Source organism: Engraulis encrasicolus, chromosome 1 (genome assembly GCF_034702125.1).
Source record: "Engraulis encrasicolus isolate BLACKSEA-1 chromosome 1, IST_EnEncr_1.0, whole genome shotgun sequence".
NCBI lineage: Eukaryota > Metazoa > Chordata > Actinopteri > Clupeiformes > Engraulidae > Engraulis > Engraulis encrasicolus.
Window position 1 is genome coordinate 8,123,818 of NC_085857.1, and position 21,909 is coordinate 8,145,726.

Consider the following 21,909-nt stretch of genomic DNA (forward strand, 5'->3'; position numbering starts at 1 on the left):
ACAAAGTAGCAAGACAGCAGCGTCTCAAAACAACTTTGGAAAGGTATGTGGCGTGCACTTGGTTATGTGAATGACATAAATAGCCTATATCTGCAAGTCGCTGTATTAAATAGGCCTACTGCGTATTTCTTAACGCGACATTATCACTTTAATCTGGCCGAATTTTCTCTCAAATGCTCTTGGAATGGGGTACCGAACCGAACACGTCAGCAGAACATATGTGCTAGACACTTGTGTAAAAGACAGCGCACGGCGACAGTGTAAAGACTCAAACCTTATAAATGTGTCATCGAGTTGCTTTAAGCATATTTGTGTATACCTAATGTATTTGATGATTCCTGGTAGTGTTCTGTTAATGTCTCGCACTTATAGCATACTTCTTTCTGACAACTCCTCCTTGAACAGATTCGTGTGTTCCAGGCAAATGGCTTACATGCACGTGGTATGAAAGCTGGGGCCGTCTTAAAATTTGAAAAGGGCTACAATAAACGACCCAGATGGGACTCGAACCCACAATCCCCAGCTCCGGAGGCTGATGCCTTATCCATTAGGCCACTGGGTCATCACGTTCCCGCTTTCCGGAAGTTGATTTAAAAATAGCTGCCCAAGTCTTAATTTTCACTTTTTCTAGTCAAGAAAATAGTTAAACTAGATCAACGGATTAGTCAAGGGACGATTATGATTATAGGTGTTTATTTTAAATCGCCTGCAATGCGATATACTCGTAATCGCTGCTCGCTCACTCAAGAGTATCACATTTCATCTCGCGATAGCATGCCGTAGTCCGCGAACAATTTCAAACGAAGCCAATGAGGTTGCGCTTGTGGTCGAATGGACCAATGAAACGTGTGAATAAGCAAGAATTTAAAGGGTGGTATCCTTTTCGTGCGTCACTTGCTTCAAGAACTTGGAGTTGGTGAGCGCGCCTATTCTTCAGCGAAATATTGAGATAGAACAAATTATAAGTGTACACAAAGCAAGTAATGTATTGTTTACACTAGCATACATCGCTTCAGCCAATCATATTGATATGCTTTTCGAGATATAATATTTGCATTCTCAAGAGACCACCACATGTGTGGCTGACAAATCTGCCCGGAAATATGGCTTTATATAACGCTTGCGAGGGATTGACACATTGTGGCCGGTGCTTTCCGCCTGGAACTAAAAGTGTTACTTTGTTTTCCAGATCAGAACGCAAGACATGGACACCGCTAGCGATAGTCCCGCGCGCCTGGGTCAGTTCAAGAACAAGGGAAAGGATGCTACTGTAAGTATTTTACATGCCGCTTACCCACACATTGTGTTAGCTATGACAGCTAGTCGGCTAGCGGCTATTGTTCTCAGCCGTTGTGATGAATACTTTCAACGACATGTGTTGTGTGAATCATCACCTACATGCGTTATGTGTCTGACCATCACAGGAATTAAGGAGAAGACGAATCGAAGTCAATGTCGAACTTCGAAAAGCCAAGAAAGACGAACAGATCCTGAAAAGGCGAAATGTTAGCAGTCTACCAGAGGAGGCGACTTCGCCACTTCAAGAGAAAAACCAAAACGCGCAGGTAGGTCCCCGACACCTGTCCCCAACTGTTGTTGCGATGCATAGCATTTATTTACCATTATTCTGAAAGTGATGGTGCTACCTTGAAGCTCCCTCCGGTCGGATAAACTTTTCACATAGCGCCTCAATCTAAAACACTACAGTCCACAACACTTAGCATTCTTGCTGGGTGTGTAACCTCTGGTCAACTGTGTACCGAATTTAGCTACGATTATTTGCTATCTGTGTCCGTCACGCTATCTCACGACCTTGTCAATCGGCTGCCTTATTAAACAACACCTCTCCTAATCCCGTTTTGCCGTTCGCAGCCTGCGCAACATTGGACCGTGGAGGAGATTGTGAATGGCGTAAATAGCCAAAGCCGTGATCATCAGTTGCAGGCGACGCAAGCAGCCAGGTAAGTAATACACGCTATATCCTCAATCCGATTAGATGCACATTGACTGGCACACTCACAAGAAGTGACCCGCTAAATAAAGCACATGTTAACGTATGGGATGCTATTCACCAGATTGCCACTGTACAATATGACCACACACCCAATGATGCATTGCACACACGGTGTGTTGTTGCATGTATATGTAAACAAGCTTTGTTGCATTAGGCAAGGAAGGCACTGACGCTTTCTTGATGTTGTGAGACACATGTGATGTGGAAGGTTCTGTGTAATGTGTCATGTGCTTTTGTGGGGAACTGAAGATCAACACCCATGTAACTGGTGTCAGAAATATGTCTAAGCAGTGTTCATGCAGTATGTATTTGCTGTGCAAAGGCTTTAAAGGCTCTCAGTTTCAGTGTTGGCATAGTTAATGCACTTTTCCTTTGTAGGACAGTACAGTGTTTTGCAGGGACAGTAATGTAATAACAATGTCGTGCAGCTTTTGTAAAGTAATATTGATGATTGACTCAGCAAGCTGCTGCTTTTGAGGGATAGGCACCCGCCACCATGGACGTAATTTTAGGGGGGGATGGTGGGGACATGTCCATACCACTTTTCAGATAAACCTAGCTTGTTCCCACCACTGTTTCACTAATGTAATGCAAAAACAGCATAACCGGACAATTTGCCATTAAAATGTCTTTTCGAGCCAAACCTACACCTTTGCCCGCCACCATCAACAACATGCATCTAGTATGTGTGCTATGTGCACAGTGCATGTGTAATGACAATGTGCCTCGTCTTAGACATCATCCCACAAGACGGGATGTTTTCCTCATTGGAAGTAATATTTGTTGCTTGAGGGGACAGTCATCTATGTATAGTGCTAATTCTTTACAGTAACACCAGTGATTCCGTGGTAGGAAGCTGCTGTCGAGGGAAAGGCATCCTGTCATTGGCGTTAAAGCAAAGAAAGCTCCCGCACACTGTTCACATTTGCATGGTTTACTGCACCGTTTCGGTCTACTGACCTTCTTCAAGCAATCGAATTGGTGTCTAGCTGACCCAGAGGTTCCACTCCTACGCACCTGAGGTGTGCAAGAGTTCTTCACTTACTAAATCCTGTCATTGGCAACATGTGCATGTCTATGTGCTACGTATACAATGCATGATGGGAATGTGTGTCATCATGCAGACATCCCAGGAGAAAGCATGTTTTCTTACTGAAAGTAATATGTCATCGATGACTCCTTGGCAGGAAGTTGCTTTCAAGGGAAAGGCACCTTCCCATCAACAACGTGTGTATGTCTGTGTGCTGAGTAGAGTAGAGTAACTTTATTGATCCCCAGGGGGAATGTATGCAATGTATAATGGCAGTGTGCGTCATCTTGCAGACATCACACAAGGAAAAGCCTGTTTTCTTGCTGAACGTAATATCCTATTGTTGATAACTCTTTGGCAGGAAGCTGCTTTCGAGAGGAGAAGGCAACCTTCCATTGACAACATGTGTCTATTTGCTACGTTATACAATGCATGTGTGTCATCTTGCAGACATCCCACAACAATAAGGCATGTTTTCTTGCTGAATGTGAATGAAGGAAGTAAATGACAGCACTCTTCAGATTTTTCTCTGTTCATTCGCCTACGAACGTTTCGGGCAGAGCCCTTCTTCAGCGTGTAATGGCGTTTACCAACGCTGAAGAAGGGCTCTGCCCGAAACGTTGGTAGGCGAATACACCGAGGAAAATCTGAAGAGTGCTGTCCTTCGCTTACTTCATTCATCATGATATTATGTGGCATTCAGCACCCAGTTATAATCTGTATTAAACAGTCTAGGCGTTAGTGTGAGCGCGTCTCTTTTACTTCATACGTTTCTTGCTGAACGTTGCATCTTGTCCTTGGTTATTCCTCGGCAGGAAGCTGCTTTCAAGGGGAAGACAACCTTCCATTGACAACATGCCCATGTCTATGTGCTACGTATACAATGCATGAGGGCAGTGTGTGTCATCTTGCAGACATCCCACAACAATAAGGCATGTTTTCTTGCTGAACGTCGCATCTTGCCCTTGGTCATTCCTCGACAGGAAGCTGCTCTCGAGGGAGCGTCAGCCCCCCATCGACCACATCATTGCGGCGGGTCTCATCTCCAAGCTGATTGGCTTCCTGGGCTGCCCCGACTGCCCGCCCATCCAGTTCGAGGCGGCGTGGGCGCTGACCAACATCGCCTCGGGCACCTCGGAGCAGACACGCGCCGTGGTGGATGGGGGATCCATCCCGGCCTTCATCGGCCTCGTCACCTCGCCACACCCCCACGTCAGCGAGCAGGCCATCTGGGCACTGGGCAACATCGCTGGTGGGTATCTATCTGGTTTTAAATCTCTACTCGTGCGAGAGAAAAGTATGACGAGACTGTCATTGTGGCTGCCCTCCCTCTAATATTTCTGCGGTCCCTTGCATATTGGGTGAGGCATAAATGCAATTTAGTTGTGTGCACTGCAAGCAGGCCATCTGGGCTCTGGGCAACATCACCGGTGGGTATCAGCCTGGTCCTCAATCTGGGGTGCATTTCTCAAAAGCTTAGTGGTAGCATTGACGATGCCACTTCCTCAGTGGGACTTTCACTATAGGCCACTTCCTCATTGTAACTGAATGGGTACTTCAGTTGAAGATTACATAAGAGTTTGCACTGGGGCACTTACTTGCACTCTCTCACACTTACACTCCTCTCTCTCACTTTCTCAGGTGATGGTCCAACCTACAGAGACAAAGTTATCAAACATGGTGGAATTGATGCTCTCCTCAGCCTCCTGGCTGTCCCTGACTTGGCCATCTTTTCTGTAAGTGTAATACATAATTTTTTTTATCAGCTTTCTTGAGCTGACTATAGTATACATCCATTATGGAGTACACATGATTTCAATGTAACACAACCTGATGTAATGTCTTGTTAATTGGAAATCTAACGCTACTTGATATAATATTTAGTTTGTAAAGGTAACGAAACATTAATGTATTGTCTCGTTTGTAAATGTACCTCAACCTAATGTGTTGTTCATGTGTTGTTGTGCGCTGGCAGTCAGGCTACCTGCGTAACGTAATGTAATGTCTTGTTTGTTAATACCTAATGTGATGATGTGTTGTTGAACGATGGCAGTCGGGCTACCTGCGTAGCGTGTAAATGTAATGTTTGTAAATGTAACGCAGCCTAATGTGATGTGTTTGTGTGATTGCAGTCGGGCTACCTGCGTAACGTGTAAATGTAATGTCTGTAAATGTAACGCAGCCTAATGTGATGTGTTTGTGTGATTGCAGTCGGCCTACCTGCGTAACGTGACGTGGACGGTGTCCAACCTGTGCCGCAACAAGAACCCGGCTCCTCCCCTGGCGGCCGTGCAGCAGATGCTCCCCGCGCTCCTGCGCCTCCTCCAGCAGCCCGATAAGGAGGTCCTGGCCGACGCCTGCTGGGCCGTCTCCTACCTGACCGACGGCCCCAACGAGCGCATCGAGGTGGTGGTGCAGTCGGGCCTCGTGCCCCAGCTGGTGCAGCTGCTGGGCTGCAGTGAGATCGCCATCGTGGTGAGTCTTAATAATAATAATAATAATAATAATAATAATAATAATAACAATAATAACAATGATAATAATAATCATCACCTACTGGGCTGCAGTGAGATCGCCATCGTGGTGAGTCTTAATAATAATAATAATAATAATAATAATAATAATAATAATAATAATAATAATAATAATAATACATCACCTACTGACCGAGACCTGGCAACACAACATGGACTATTTCCATTTAAATGAGCTATGTCCTGCAGGTTGCTCCCCACGACTGACCGGCCGGGGTGGTGGGCTTGCGGTTGTGTGGAATTCTGTTTTTTCCTGCCAATTAGTAAACACTGACTCATACCCCTCCTTTGAACTTCTCCTCACCAAAGTAGGGCGCACGATGCCGTTCTACTGTGCCGTGATCTACAGCCCCCCCGGCCCGGCATCACAGTTTCTTCTGGATTTTTCAGACTTTTTGACCACATTGGTAAAAATAGATAACTTATTGATAGTGGGCGACTTCAACCTCCATGTAAACAGTGACGATCGCATAGCAAATGAGTTTATTAACATCACTGAATCCCACAACCTCACGCAACATGTGAACGACGCAACGCACTCTGGGGGACACACACTGGACCTGGTGCTCTCCACAGGTCTCTCCATAACAAATACGCGCTGCGAGGATCTGGCAATTAGCGATCACAAGTGCATATTTTTTAACCTGTTTTTATCCTCTGACCCTCCCCCTTCTGTAAAGCCCAAGCAGCTCCGCCATATCGATCAGAAGGCTATTAATAATTTCTTATCGCATTTTAATAGTGACACGAGTTTTAACACTTGCAATGTAGACCACATGTTGGAATCATTTAATGCCAAATGCTCCGTCGTATTAGACACAGTTGCCCCTCTGAAGACCAAGCAGAAGCCCCTCCATAATCCCCACCCTTGGTTATCCGACGAGGTCCGTTGCTTAAAGAGAGAGTGCCGCAAGTATGAGAGACTCTGGAAGAAATCTGGGCTTGAAGTACATCGCCTACACTTGCGCGAGCTCAGACGCTCCCTAAATGGTCTGATCAAAGATAGACGCTCAGCATACTTTGCAAACCTAATCGCTGCATCCAAAAACAACCCCAAACGTCTTTTTGATACCAAAATTAGTGAAGAGTATGACCCTGTCCTCCAGCCCCCAAAACATCCTACCTCCCTCCCTCTTTACTAAGATCCTCCCGTCTATTGGACCTGTCATCACCTGGATTATTAATTTGTCCCTGTCCTCTGGTCAATTCCCACATGCCTTTAAACATGCCTCCATACAACCAATCATAAAGAAACCAAACTTGGACCCAGCCCTACATAACTATAGACCTGTCTCCAAACTCCCGTTTATGTCAAAAACCATGGAAAAAGTGATCGCTAACCAACTCACCACCTTCCTCAATAATAATGGTCTCTTTGATAAATTCCAGTCAGGCTTCTGCAAACAACACTCAACTGAAACTGCACTACTCAGAATAACCAACGGCATACAGATGACTGCGGACAGAGGAGACTGCTCTTTCTTAGTACTCCTGGATCTAAGTGCTGCATTCGACACCATCGACCATCAGATCTTGACGAAGAGGCTGCATGACTGGGTGGGGATCTCGGGATCCGCCCTAGACTGGTTCGTCTCCTATCTGTCAGACAGAACTTTCGCAGTTAATATCGGAGAATTCTTCTCCCCCTCCGCCCCCCTCTCCTGCGGCGTCCCGCAGGGGTCAGTATTGGGCCCTCTTCTTTTCACCTTGTACATGCTACCTCTGGGCCAACTTCTATGCAACTTTAAAATCAACTACCACATGTATGCTGACGACCTACAACTCCATTTCAGTTTTAACCACGAGGACTTACCCTGCATTTCCCGTCTCCTAGACTGCCTAGATGCCGTAAAAGTGTGGATGACAGACAACTGGTTACAATTAAACAAAGAAAAAAACGAAATTTTGATTTTTGCACCAGAAGCCATTACTCCTAGCATCCTTCAGCATCAAGGCACCTATGCGCCTTTCGTCCGCTCCAGTATGAGAAACTTGGGGGTTGTTTTTGATGGGGCTTTATCATTTGAGCCTCACATTAACCAACTCACTAAATCCTGTTTCCTCCATCTCCGCAATATTAACAAACTGAGGCCCATAGTTTCATACCAAGAACTTGAAATGCTTATTCATGCCTTCATTTCCTCCCGTATTGATTACTGCAACTCTCTCTTCCCTGCCCTGAAGAAATCTGCCCTGTCCCGCTTACAGTCTATCCAAAATGCTGCTGCCAGACTTCTTTCCAGAGCCAGCAGATACTCCCACATCACTCCCATTCTCATCTCCCTCCACTGGCTTCCCGTCCAATATAGAATTCATTTCAAAATCCTCATCATCACCTACCGATGCCTCCAGCAACAGGCCCCTATCTACCTCCTAGAACTACTCCACCCCTATCCTCAAACCCGCTCCCTCAGATCACGGCCAGAACCCTCCTCACTGTGCCCCGCACCCGCCTGAAGACCCGTGGCGACCGTGCATTTGTTGCATTAGCACCCCGTCTATGGAACGACCTACCCGCTGAACTCAGGCTTGCCCCCTCACTGGACCGTTTCAAAGGCCTTTTAAAGACTCATCTTTTTAGACAAGCTTTTTGCTAATTTTATCCTTTTATCCCTACATTATTTTAAAAATGTTTATCTGATGATGTGGAAGTTGTATACTTGTGACAAATGGGAGCACTTAGGCCTTCCTTTTTATAATGCTGAGTGGCAACGCCTACTTGTATTGCTTATTTTATTTTTATTTTTATTTTTACACTATGGTAAAGCACTTCGTGACTGTTTTGTCTGTGACAAGCGCTATATAAATAAATTTTACCTTACCTTACCTTACTGGGCTGCAGTGAGATCGCCATCGTGGTGAGTCTTAATAATAATAATAATAATAATAATAATAATAATAATACATCACCTATTGGGCTGCAGTGAGATCGCCATCGTGGTGAGTCTTAATAATAATAATAATAATAATAATACATCACCTACTGGGCTGCAGTGAGATCGCCATCGTGGTGAGTCTAGAGTAGGGCTGCACAATATAACGAAATCGCGATGTCAAGGGTGGTGATATGCGTATCGCGAAAATTACTTGATTATCGATAACAAGTAAAACATTTCTGTGCAGTCTAATCGCTAGCTGAATGTCAACAAATGCGCAAGAAGCCTGCCATGATCAAAGCCACGCCCCCCCACACAGACCAACAAATTAGTGACAAGAAAAACACTCGGCTATATTTCTAAAGATCTTTTGAATATCGTTATCGAGGTATTGCATGCTGTTATCGAGTATTTTTTTCCGGATATCGTGCAACCCTAGTCTTTAGTGCCTAGAATCGTGGTTATGCATAACCCTTGTTTTGTATAGTGCTTTTCATTGTACTCAGACACTTGAAAAGTTGATTGGAGCAATGGTGAACTGCAGCCCTCTGTTTTCACATATGGATATGTTTTGTTAAAGGGACACTGTGTGAGAATTTTAGTTGTTTATTTCCAGAATTCATGCTGCCCATTCACTAATGTTACCTTTTTCATGAATACTTACTAACAGCATCAAATTCTAAGTATGCATCATGACTGGAAAAATTGCACTTTTCATACATGAAAAGCGGGATCTTCTCCATGGTCCGCCATTTTGAATTTCCAAAAATAGCCATTTTTAGCTGCAAAAATGACTGTACCTAGATCATACTAGAAAATATTTGTTTAATACTTTTAAACGTTCATGTAAAGATCAATTTTGGCAATAGGCAGCCTAATTTCAATAAGCAGCATAGTTGCAGTACCTTTTTTGACCATTTCCTGCACAGTGTCCCTTTAACTTAAGGTTTTTAAAATTCATTTGGGCTTTTTGTTAACATGTAAACGGAGATTTGGCTCCTAAAAACTGATATGTTTTAAGTGATTGTAGTGGTGGTGAGTCTTACTTCAGTCCCCGTTTGCATTTATTTTGTGAGCGTATTGTTTTTTTCCTGCCCGTTTGGGCCTTTTTGTTCACAAGTGGAGTTTGTTGTGCACGTTTACATTACGGCACGCGCTTAGCATTTCACAACTTGCAAAATGAGGAAATCATGGACTGTAGTAAAATGACAATACATTTAACAGACATGACATTATACAGTGAGTACAATAACAATGCAATACATGAACTCATTCTCTCATGGACGCACGGAAACAAAAGAGTACATATGGACGCTGGGATCCTGAGACGTCCAGAGAAATAGAGGGAGATGGATCCTAGGTTGACTGCTAGTGTCCCTGTGTTCTGCTGGTCCGATAAGCGACTTGTAGGGCAGCCCCTAAAGGGCTCTGCATACTTCACGTGCGCATTTTGTCGCGTGTGGCGCGAGAACCATTAATGACGTCATCACTTGCGACAGACTATTCATACTTCAGAAGGCTTTCGCTCGCATTGTCGGAAGTGCCCTCTGCTGTTCATGAGAGAAACGGCAGCGTGAGTTCTACGGATGTATAAAATAGAAAGCCAAACACGGCTGCTGTAGGGCTACTGAACGTCTGACTTGTGACTTACAACATTGAAACATATATTTTTTTGTTGTAGCCTACATTGCCAGATCATTCCAAGACCATGTGAGAGCATTGTTCTGGCGGCAGAATTTTTAAATATATCGCCGAACACAACGTGCTTCTGAACAAAGTAAACAATTGTTTCACTGAACAACATTTAAGAGAGAAGATAAAATAACTCTCTATGACATTTTATTATTCTCAAAATGATGCAGGATCCATTCTGTAGTAGCCTACAGTAGTTGTAGCCTCTCTTCGCAACTCCTGCTTTGTCTGCCTACCTGCATGGTCGCTGGTGGCGCACGACATGTTACAAAAAATGTGGGGTGCACGACGTCTCGACACGGCTGCTAGCGCCACGGCGTGTGACGTCATTTTGGGTCACGTGATGGCGCGAGTGAGGTCGCGAGTGAGGTCGCGAGTGAAGTATGAAGGAGACTTACACCAGTCACGCCAAGTATGAATCCCCCTTAAGCACACAGATGCACAGCAGGGTGCCGAGCTAGGGGGTGTTCCCAGCAGCCCAGGACCCACCTCTGGAGACGGGAGGTCTGGTCTGCTGGGCCTATCACTGCCCAGTGCCCACTGTGCCCAGCTACACACTTGGTGCATGACGGAAAAGTACCAAGTCTGTAGGTCAGTGAAAGAGTCAGTAAGTCAGTAGCAGGGAGGGCAGAAGGTGGTGGTGGTGGTGGTGTGGGGGAGGTGCAGCAACTGTCGGGGGTTGGGCTGACTGCTAAGAAGAGGTGACATGAGCACAGAAACAGGCTGAGATGGCACAGGCTCATCTGGGCCAGAAGGCACAGTTCTGAACATGGACTGCAATGTTTTCTTTTGATTGGCTTGTATGTAAACGAAATCTTCCCCCATTAGAATAGCTCAGATCTCGGAAAGGGCTGAGCTGAAAAATGCAGCATCACCGGATACTGACAAGTCAAGGGTAGCATGAGCAATACAACAGCATATTGAAATTGACAGAACTGGTCCTTTAATGGTGTGTCAAGGGCAGTGGCATTGCATGGAGTTATGGAAGCCCAGATCATCCTTGATGCTTTACTCTCAGCTGTTTTTGTTTGTTTGATCCGGTGACCCACACTTCACTCTTCAATATACCCGTAGATTTCCATGCCACGTTTAGGTGCTTTGGTGGTATCGACATTCTAACTCACCAGACATAAAACCCCATTGAAAATGAATGGGAGATTATGTCTAGTGCGGTAGAACGTCCATACCACCAAATACATACACCATTAAAGGACCAGTTCTGTCAATTTCAATATGCTGTTGTTGTTGTTGTGTCAACCGTGTTGCCACCCGTTGTGAATTCAGACTTCTGTATCTGTGTCTGTGTGTGTGTGCATGTGGACATGTGTTTTAACTCTAAAATGTTGAAATATCAGCCATTACTCAATACCATTGTGGGCCTTGGGTACCAATGCAGATTAGTTAGTATTTGGGAGTCTTGAGTATGTACACAAACTTGTCCTAACAGGACTGCAACTATCTGGACAGCAAAGAGACTGGCAAAATACTGTTCCATCTCTGCCATCATAGGCAGTTTGTCCATTTGGAGACGGAGATGCCATATTTATCCATAAATATTGGACTGAATAACAACATGATCATCCCTATACAACTCTGTGATTTCCATCAGTATTTGGGTCTGTATAACTTTTAATGTGCTGCCATCCAAATAAAAGTACTAAACTGTGTGTGTGTGTGTGTCTCCTCCTATCCTCCACAGACTCCGGCTCTGCGCGCGGTGGGCAACATTGTGACGGGCACGGACGAGCAGACGCAGAGCGTGCTGAACGCAGGGGCGTTGGCCATGTTCCCCGTCCTGCTGCGCTGCCCCAAGAGCAACATCCAGAAGGAGGCGGCCTGGACGCTCTCCAACATCACGGCCGGCAAGGCCACGCAGATCCAGGAAGTGGTCAACGCCGGCCTGGTGCCGCTCATGGTGGAGGCCCTGCACGCGGTACGTCTACTGCACACGCAACTTTGAAATATTGTTTTGGGACAATGATGGATTTCCATCTTCTTGGTATCCTCCAGAGCTGATGGGGGAATGTGGCTATGTGTATTTGAAAGCACTTTGAGTCAACTGTAGTGGTTATGCTATTGCACTTTATCACCCGGTGAGCAGACGGAACGTCTTCTGATTGGCTGAGCAGGTGTCCTTTATTCCCCGATATCAAGGGAAAATGGACTTGGCGAAGCGAACAGCCCTTCGGCTGCGCCGTCGGGGTGTTAAAACGCTCCGCCTCGTCCATTATTTCCCTTGATATCGGGACACCTCGTCGTCCGCTATTCCATACATATAAGTGTGTTTTGACTTGCTTCTGCTGTAGGGTGACTACAAGACCCAGAAGGAGGTGGTGTGGGCCATCACCAACTTCACCAGCGGGGGCAACATTGAGCAGGTCATCTACCTGGTGCAGTGTAATGTGCTGGTGCCCCTGCTGAACCTGCTGACGGCCAAGGAGAGCAAGACCATCCTCGTCATCCTCGACGCCATCACCAACATCTTCCTGGTACGCCCTCTGGCCGTGTGCTTTCTTATTTTCACTCTTGCTGTTCTTTCTAAAGAATCTTTCTTTCTTTCAAGGCTATTTCCTCAATTCTTAAACCAAAAATTAAATAAAAATTATGAAGGGGCTCTAAGAAATGTACAAAAAGTCTGTGAAATGCCAACTGAGAAACTCTAACTCCCATTGTCATTGTGACACAGCACTCCACGCACACAAGTGACCTTACCGCTTACCAATGACAGAAGTAGTAGTACCTAACCGCTTACCCATGACAGAAGTAGCAGTCGTAGTAGTAATAGTAATAATGCATGCATAATGCATTAGTTTTATATGACACTTTTCATGGCACTCAAAAGATGCTTCAGTGTGAGCCAAAAGAGAGACGGTAGCAAGCACAGCCTGCAGGTACATGACTTGATATCCTGACTAATCCTGTGGAGGAATCAAGAGGTACTAGCCTATGGGAAAGGAGAGGAAATGACCGGTACGATGGACAAAAAGGTCAAACTGCAGGAAACTTTGGACCGGCTTGAGGGAGGCTACAGGTTTCCCTCACTCCGAGTGGTGAATCATTAGGTAAATGACTGGTTAGCTTAGTGTAGAAGATTCAAGTCAATTTTGTTTTGTTTTTGACTCACTGACACTGACAAATTCCAGCTTCTTCAGGGTTTTTAGGTGTCATCAAAACGTGTGGTACAACAACAAACGCGTAAAAGAAATCCGTGTTGCGAACGAAGACATGATGAGATGTAGAATATGTGATCTGTTTTGATTGTTATTTTCTGCTTGGTGTATTATCAGTATTTTCATACTTTGTTCTGTTGGTTTTTTTTTTTTTCTTTGTGGGGTCACAGGCCGCGGAGAAGATTGGCGAGACGGAGAAAATGTGTGTGATGATCGAGGAGTGTGGTGGCCTGGACAAGATCGAAGCTCTGCAGACCCATGACAATGAGGCGGTCTACAAAGCGGCCCTCAACCTGATAGAAAAGTACTTCTCAGACGAGGTGAGTTCTACAAAGCGGCCCTCAACCTGATAGAAAGTACTTCTCAGACGAGGTGAGGTCCCTCAGCGTAGTGCTGAAGTTGTAAGGACCACATATCAGCCCTCATTTATCATGCTATCATAGAAACCAGCGCAGATATTGCAGTTTACGACATTTAGAAACGCAACCCGGCTATCTGCGGCTGGCGACCATGTTACATTCACTTTATGCAATCTGTCACGGCTGGCACATTAAAGGGGTTTGCCACTATTTTGGGGCTTAATACAGTTAAAATCATTGGCTGGGGTTTATAAAGGTGGTAAAGTGTCTTATTTTTCATGTAAGCCGTTGTCTTGCTTTAAGACAAGTTAAAAGAGGGAGCATGTCGCTAAGCTAGTGAAAGTCAATGCACCCGTATAGCATGCTACTTGCTACAGTGATCCATTGACTTTCACTAGCTTAGCTACATACTCCCTCTTTTAACTTGTCTTAAAGCAAGACGACGCTTAACATGAACTTAACATTAAGCCCCAAAATAGTGGCATACCCCTTTAAAGGTCATTCAGGCACACATGGTAGTGTAACCACTCGCTCGAAATCAGGTTTGCAAAGTCAGCATAATATCATAAAAGCCAAAAACCGAATGTGGACAGCATCTGCAGCTCACCATAAGAGATGCAGGAAGACTGGTGGAGTAGTCTACGTAGAACGCAGGTATACAGAGTATACCCACTTCTAAATTTTAGGGGCTTCAGTATGCCCACTTAAAATTGATTGATCCATTATTTAGAATAGCATACATGTATACAGTATACCCACTTCCAAAAATGCTCGAATATACAGTATACCCACTTCAAAAAAGTGGACTACACCGCTGAGGAAGACTGATTCCCGAGCCACTCTCCTGGGGGAAAAAAATCTTGGCGGTCTTGAGTAGCCGTCTCTCGTCAGTGCGCCAACCTGCAACCGAAACCCATCGATCTCACAATTAAAATGTCCGTTCAACTGGGCGACTGAATATTGAATAGTGATTCACACATCGAGTCACATCACACATTTGTAGTCTCGTATGATTGCGTTGACCTATGCCAAAAGTATAGCAGAACTCCCTGCACCAATTCAAAGTGGAAGATATGATATTATTCACGAAACGATCAAATTTGACAATAGGCAGCACAGATTCAATGAGCAACATAGTTGCAATACCTACTCTGGCCACCATCCTACACAGTGCACCTTTAAACAACCACTGATATGAAATAAAGTAATTTTGTTTTATGATAACCCCAGTGGAGTAATGGGCACTTTCTTTCTTTTTCTGTTTCAGGAAGAGGAGGATGAGTCTGTGGCACCGGAGACGACCACAGATGGCTACGCCTTCCAGATACCGGAGAACCAAAGCACTTTCAACTTTTAACCCTCACTCCCACTCCCATTCCCCTGTCGTCTGTCCCATGTCTGTTTTATTTTCTTTGTTTTTATTTTTTTAATTGGTAAAATCCATTTCCCTGTGGTCTGTCCCATGTCTGTTTTACTTTCTTTGTTTTATTTAGTTTTTTTAATTGGTTGGTAAAACACATTTCAGTTGTGTACATAAGTATACATAATGTTCTGTACTGTTTACTACAAACTGTAAATAAACACTTTATACAATATACTGGTAGAAATGTATTCAAATTGTCTCATTTTTTAATGTATTTTACAAGCTGTATAAACATATGGCGCACCGGATGAATACAGAAAGCCCTTGAAACATGCACACCGGTGGACATGTTTTGAAAGGACGAAATTCAGCATGTTTGGAATGATGAGAATTATTTGCTTGACTTATTGGGCCATGGACCAAATGTTGAATTACGTGTGTGAGGAAAAAAAGCTAGAAAGTAGGGAAGAAGAGGGATACAAATCTGACACTAGTTTAGAAAGGGGAAATGTGAACACATGGCTGTGGGAACCTAGTTTCTTCCCAACATGTCATGGGCAAGTGGTTAGGGCGTCAGACTTGTAGCCCAAAGGTTGCCGGTTCGACTTCTGACCCGCCAGGTTGGTGGAGGGAGTAATTAACAAATGCTCTCCTCCATGACTGAGGTACCCTGAGCATGGTACCGTCCCGCCGCACTGCTCCCTTGGGGCGCCATTGAGGATGGCCCCCTTGTACGGATGAGGCATGAATGTAATTTCGTTGTGTGCAGTGCTCACCTCTGTGCTGTGGAGTGCTGTGTCACAATGACTATGGGAGCTGGAGTTTCCCAATGAGGCTTTTACTTTCACTTTTTCACGCTTTCAACAGGAAGCTAAGCAGGCTGATTATAATGCATATTCAATGCAGAGAAGAAAAAAACATGCACAACATGAAATGTAACAAGGGCCACTGGGATTTTCTCTGGAGCAGATAACTTAAGTTATGTTAGCCATTTGCTACAATCATTCAGTAACCATATCACACCAAATCAAAGATCACTCTTAGTACCTCTTGTTTTGCGTCTTCTGCTGCAAATATGGTCGATGATCTGAACCTTGCTCAGCTAAATAATGGTTATTCTGTCAATTGTCACTGAGATTGGGTAGTGAATGGGCCCTGTGCATGTCTGCTGATGAAGTCTGATTAACCTTGCCCAGGGCCCACTCACTGTCCTGGTGTTCAGTGTAGGCCTACACCAGGGGTGGGGAACCTATGGGTGCATCCCAATATGCGACCTTGCCTCCTCCACTTGTGCTTGTCTCCTCGTCCCGCCTCCTGGCCCCTCCTCCGTGGAGAAAACGATAAAGTTTCCCAGCTGTCAGCCTCGCCACAACAACTTTTGAGGGACTGTTTTTCATACCTGCCGACCATTACGCATTTTGTGTAGCAGAAACGGATTTTGACATCAAACTACGTAGCTGTCGCTTCAAAATACGGGAAAAAACAATAGCAAAGTGTTTTCACGGGCCCTTATATATTATATTTCTCTGTAGACTTGCAACCAGCCAGAGCCGTAGATATGGCTCTGCTTGCAACTCTCGCGCTGGCCTTTCCATTGGCCAGCAACGTGTGGGGGGGGAAATATTGACCTATCAGAGCGCTGGTTTAGGGGTCTTCATTTGTTGTCGCTCCGCTCGAGTCGAGGTGTGAGCTGCAGATAGAAAGTTTGCTTCGAAGACACACAAGCAGAGAGACTACTCCTATAATCTCTGACACAAGTGTCCTCCTCCTGTCATCATATATTATCCATCTTGGTGCTGTCGCTGTAGTTTTACAAGTGAGCACCGTCAAAATCACCGTTTCAAAGGTAAATGGGCTTTGAGAAAGGTAGCCTCAATGGGAATAGTGAATTGCGTCCAGTTGCTAAATCCGTAAACTTATGAAAATAAATAAAGCTCGAGGTCTGTCGTCCTGAACATAATGGTTCACCCAATGTTTCGCCGTATTTGACGGCAATATGTTGGTACTTTTTTTGATATTGGACCGAAACGAGATTACTTCCGAATGAGAAAATGTGGTCGACTGCTGACTATTACTGCGCTATAAATTAGCAGATTAGCAGCGAACTAAATTCGGTTTCCCTTTGCGTCGGATCATTTTAACTGGGGGAAATAAAGCGATAGTTCTAACGGTTGTGCTCGGAGTACATCCGTAATCTACCATGACACCGTATAAAGACATAGGAATACTGGAGTCGTGGCCCATTCTGTGAACAGGTGTAACAGGCAGAGCCATCTAATATCAGAGTTACGCCACTCCCATAGACCTCTATGGACCAATCTTTCCACAGCAATGGCGGCTCTCATGGAGCCTCACGGAGCGTTAACATGGAAATCCCCATTGACTTTAGTTCTATTAGAAGTTACTTAGTTCCAGGAGGTGGCGGTAGAACACAGAAAATGTGGTAAAGGTAATGTAATTTGTTTGTACTTAATCTTTGTTTGGTATGTGATGGTTCTGTGTTAGTTTCCAACGAACAGAAGTTTACTGTTAAGAAACATTTTAATCTACGCGAATCACATCACCAACCGACTTCCTGGTCCCCGGTTTGCGCAACTCTGTTATTAGATGGCTCTGGTAACAGGTATTGTGCGTCATACCAAAATATGCATGACTCCACGACTAGAACTATCCGTAATCACGTATGGCAATCTATTAATAAAATATATTATCCTGTCATCATGTATGTGCAGAACACTGAACAATAGCCAACTCATGACGGCAAATGAGGGTAGATAGGCCAATATGTAGAGAAGTGGAAAAAAGAAGCGTGCATGCACCTCAAAAGTTACTGTGGAAGTTCCAAGTTGCCATTAGCCCTCGTCCATCAGTAGACACCCCTGTCGTGCCAAAAAGCGAGTGCCTGCCAGAACACGAGTGCCCTCATTGAAACCAATGACATTTTTTGAGAGAAAATTATACTATTTTTTGCAGAATTAATTACATAATTTATGAACTAAAAATATGCTTATGAAACATTACTCGTCCTCCACTTAATATGAGCTATTTGAATGAAACTTTAACATTTGTTATGACAATTCTTAGATTCTTTTATGGAAATAATACAGAAATTGTAACCAGTTCTTTGTAATACTTCCAGAAGGAATGTAGATGCTTTATTGATAGGCTTTCCATCTTAAATTGCGTCGGATTTATCGGCAAAAATGGGTAAAAAATATCTGAAAAATTGGTCATTGGTTTCCATTGGTTTCAATGAGGGCACTCGTGTTTTAGCAGGCACTCGCTTTTCGGCACGACACCTGTCCATTGACAGTAAATAGAATATACTGTCAAAGGTAGAGCCACATGACGTGTATGCTACTGAATGGATGCAAGTGTTATTTTGATGTTAGCCCCCAAGGTAATAATATTAACCTGATATTATCCTAGCCTAGATAACACCTGTCTTTATCTTTTTCTCTACAATCCGCTGATACTTCTTCTCAACATCACCATTTATTAATATTGGGGGAAATGATGTAAGAATCATTGCAATTCAACTTTTTGTTCATAAAAATCACTGAAATGCATCTGTATTATATAATCAAATTATAAATTGCCCTACATATACCTTCTACAGCCAAAAAATAATAAGCAAATGCTTCAATTTCATACTCAATTCCAGCTCCTTAACACCCCCCAAGTGACCAAATGCTCTGTTTGGCTGGTACATAGCCAGACTGGTGGTATGTTACTAGCCAGACTGGTGGTATGTTTGACTTGTAAGATTAACAGCCATATTGGCTGGTGATCAATAAAGTTAATTTAGAGGCCTGAATTCCAGCACACTATACCATAGCATTTTATTGGTGTCATGGTGTGAAACAAAAAAAAACATCTTCCATGAAAGTTTAATAATGTATGGTAGTTCAAAGTACTGTGAAGAGCAAGATAATCTGGTGAAATTGCCAGATACATGGGATGTTAGGCTAAAATGCATTAAAATGCAGGAAATTGCATCTAAGAAAAGCACATTTTTCCTGGGAGAGGACCCCTACTCCCCCTGCCTGAATGAAGTGTCCCATATTTTCCCCCTTGACATTTGGCAACCCAAGGTGTGCAAAACAAAGTAGCCTCTCAGAGATGGGCCCGCCGGCGGCCCATGGTATCGCGCTGCGTTGACCACATTTTCTCACTTGTAGGTATTTGTTGCGCCGTGAATTGCCGCGCCGCGATAAATTGCTACTCAAAAAATTTTTTCAAGGTTTTCATTCACCATCCCAATTGCAAATGAGAAAAAGACTTTACAATTGAGCTTTTGCAAGATATTGAAATATAATGCTGTTGTCAGTGATGTCATCAAGTGGAGGAGGCAAGTGGAGGAGGCAAGGTCACATATTGGGATGCACACTATGTCTCGAGGGCCAGGGGTGGGGAACCTATGTCTCGAGGGCCAGGGGTGGGGAACCTATGTCTCGAGGGCCAGGGGTGGGGAACCAATGTCTCGAGGGCCAGGGGTGGGGAACCTATGTCTCCAGGGCCAGGGGTGGGGAACCTATGTCTCGAGGGCCAGGGGTGGGGAACCTATGTCTCCAGGGCCAGGGGTGGGGAACCTATGTCTCGAGGGCCAGGGGTGGGTGGGGAACCTATGTCTCGAGGGCCAGGGGTGGGGAACCAATGTCTCGAGGGCCAGGGGTGGGGAACCAATGTCTCCAGGGCCAGGGGTGGGGAACCTATGTCTCGAGGGCCAGGGGTGGGTGGGGAACCTATGTCTCGAGGGCCAGGGGTGGGGAACCAATGTCTCGAGGGCCAGGGGTGGGGAACCAATGTCTCCAGGGCCAGGGGTGGGGAACCTATGTCTCGAGGGCAGCAGGGGTGTGGAACCTATGTCTCGAGGGCCAGGGGTGGGGAACCAATGTCTCGAGGGCCAGGGGTGGGGAACCTATGTCTCGAGGGCCAGGGGTGGGGAACCAATGTCTCGAGGGCCAGGGGTGGGTGGGGAACCTATGTCTCGAGGGCCAGGGGTGGGGAACCTATGTCCCGAGGGCCAGGGGTGGGGAACCTATGTCTCGAGGGCCATGGGTGGGGAACCTATGTCTCCAGGGCCAGGGGTGGGGAACCTATGTCTCCAGGGCCAGGGGTGGGGAACCTATGTCTCGAGGGCCAGGGGTGGGGAACCTATGTCTCCAGGGCCAGGGGTGGGGAACCTATGTCTCGAGGGCCAGGGGTGGGGAACCTATGTCTCGAGGGCCAGGGGTGGGGAACCAATGTCTCGAGGGCCAGGGGTGGGGAACCTATGTCCCGAGGGCCAGGGGTGGGGAACCTATGTCTCGAGGGCCAGGGGTGGGGAACCTATGTCTCCAGGGCCAGGGGTGGGGAACCTATGTCTCCAGAGCCAGGGGTGGGGAACCTATGTCTCCAGGGCCAGGGGTGGGGAACCTATGTCTCGAGGGCCAGGGGTGGGGAACCTATGTCTCCAGGGCCAGGGGTGGGGAACCTATGTCTCCAGGGCCAGGGGTGGGGAACCTATGTCTCGAGGGCCAGGGGTGGGGAACCAATGTCTCCAGGGCCAGGGGTGGGGAACCTATGTCTCAAGGGCCAGAGGTGGGGAACCTATGTCTCGAGGGCCAGGGGTGGGGAACCTATGTCTCGAGGGCCAGGGGTGGGGAACCTATGTCTCGAGGGCCAGGGGTGGGGAACCTATGTCTCCAGGGCCAGGGGTGGGTGGGGAACCTATGTCTCGAGGGCCAGGGGTGGGGAACCAATGTCTCGAGGGCCAGGGGTGGGTGGGGAACCTATGTCTCGAGGGCCAGGGGTGGGGAACCTATGTCTCCAGGGCCAGGGGTGGGGAACATATGTCTCCAGGGCCAGGGGTGGGGAACCTATGTCCCGAGGGCCAGGGGTGGGGAACCTATGTCTCGAGGGCCAGGGGTGGGGAACCAATGTCTCGAGGGCCAGGGGTGGGGAACCTATGTCTCGAGGGCCAGGGGTGGGGAACCTATGTCTCGAGGGCCAGGGGTGGGGAACCTATGTCTCGAGGGCCAGGGGTGGGGAACCAATGTCTCGAGGGCCAGGGGTGGGTGGGGAACCTATGTCTCGAGGGCCATGGGTGGGGAACCTATGTCCCGAGGGCCAGGGGTTGGGAACCTATGTCTCGAGGGCCATGGGTGGGGAACCTATGTCTCCAGGGCCAGGGGTGGGGAACCTATGTCTCCAGGGCCAGGGGTGGGGAACCTATGTCTCCAGGGCCAGGGGTGGGGAACCTATGTCTCCAGGGCCAGGGGTGGGGAACCTATGTCTTGAGGGCAAGGGGTGGGGAACCAATGTCTCGAGGGCCAGGGGTGGGTGGGGAACCTATGTCTCAAGGGCCAGGGGTGGGGAACCTATGTCCCGAGGGCCAGGGGTGGGGAACCTATGTCTCCAGGGCCAGGGGTGGGGAACCTATGTCTCCAGGGCCAGGGGTGGGGAACCTATGTCTCCAGGGCCAGGGGTGGGGAACCTATGTCTCCAGGGCCAGGGGTGGGGAACCTATGTCTCGAGGGCCAGGGGTGGGGAACCTATGTCTCGAGGGCCAGGGGTGGGGAACCTATGTCTCCAGGGCCAGGGGTGGGGAACCTATGTCTCCAGGGCCAGAGGTGGGGAACCTATGTCTCGAGGGCCAGGGGTGGGGAACCTATGTCTCGAGGGCCAGGGGTGGGGAACCTATGTCTCGAGGGCCAGGGGTGGGGAACCTATGTCTCCAGGGCCAGGGGTGGGGAACCTATGTCTCGAGGGCCAGGGGTGGGGAACCTATGTCTCGAGGGCCAGGGGTGGGGAACCTATGTCTCCAGGGCCACAGGGGTGGGGAACCTATGTCTCCAGGGCCAGGGGTGGGGAACCGTTTTATCTGACA

General features: G+C 46.6%; 1 protein-coding gene and 1 non-coding gene across 4 annotated transcripts; one reads left to right on the top strand and one right to left on the bottom strand.

The window, feature by feature from the left end:
- The first annotated feature begins 24 nt into the window (after positions 1-24).
- On the top strand, positions 25-15,270 carry kpna2 (karyopherin alpha 2 (RAG cohort 1, importin alpha 1)). Of its 3 annotated transcripts, none has more exons than XM_063196190.1 (11): positions 25-43; positions 1,190-1,270; positions 1,425-1,565; positions 1,873-1,961; positions 4,028-4,296; positions 4,686-4,780; positions 5,256-5,519; positions 11,846-12,079; positions 12,453-12,635; positions 13,487-13,636; positions 14,943-15,270. In XM_063196190.1, exons 2-11 carry the CDS (start codon positions 1,205-1,207, stop codon positions 15,030-15,032), a joined length of 1,581 nt encoding a protein of 526 aa, XP_063052260.1. In that variant the 5' UTR covers positions 25-43; positions 1,190-1,204; the 3' UTR covers positions 15,033-15,270. The 3 variants fall into 3 exon arrangements, with proteins under 3 accessions (XP_063052260.1, XP_063052254.1, XP_063052268.1); XM_063196184.1 differs by lacking the exon at positions 25-43 and adding an exon at positions 883-916; XM_063196198.1 differs by lacking the exon at positions 25-43 and adding an exon at positions 953-980.
- trnar-ccg (transfer RNA arginine (anticodon CCG)) lies at positions 490-562 on the bottom strand. The gene has a single exon. It is a non-coding gene; the product is annotated as a tRNA-Arg (tRNA).
- Positions 15,271-21,909: the final 6,639 nt, after the last annotated feature.

What these genes read in the sequence shown, in the direction of transcription:
- kpna2 (XM_063196190.1), top strand. Translation starts at nt 1,205, where the DNA reads ATGGACACCGCTAGCGATAGTCCCGCGCGCCTGGGTCAGTTCAAGAAC. An exon ending in CAGGCGACGCAAGCAGCCAG is followed by an intron (nt 1,962 to 4,027) that starts GTAAGTAATACA and finishes ATTCCTCGACAG; the next exon opens with GAAGCTGCTCTCGAGGGAGC. An exon ending in AAAAGTACTTCTCAGACGAG is followed by an intron (nt 13,637 to 14,942) that starts GTGAGTTCTACA and finishes TTTCTGTTTCAG; the next exon opens with GAAGAGGAGGATGAGTCTGT.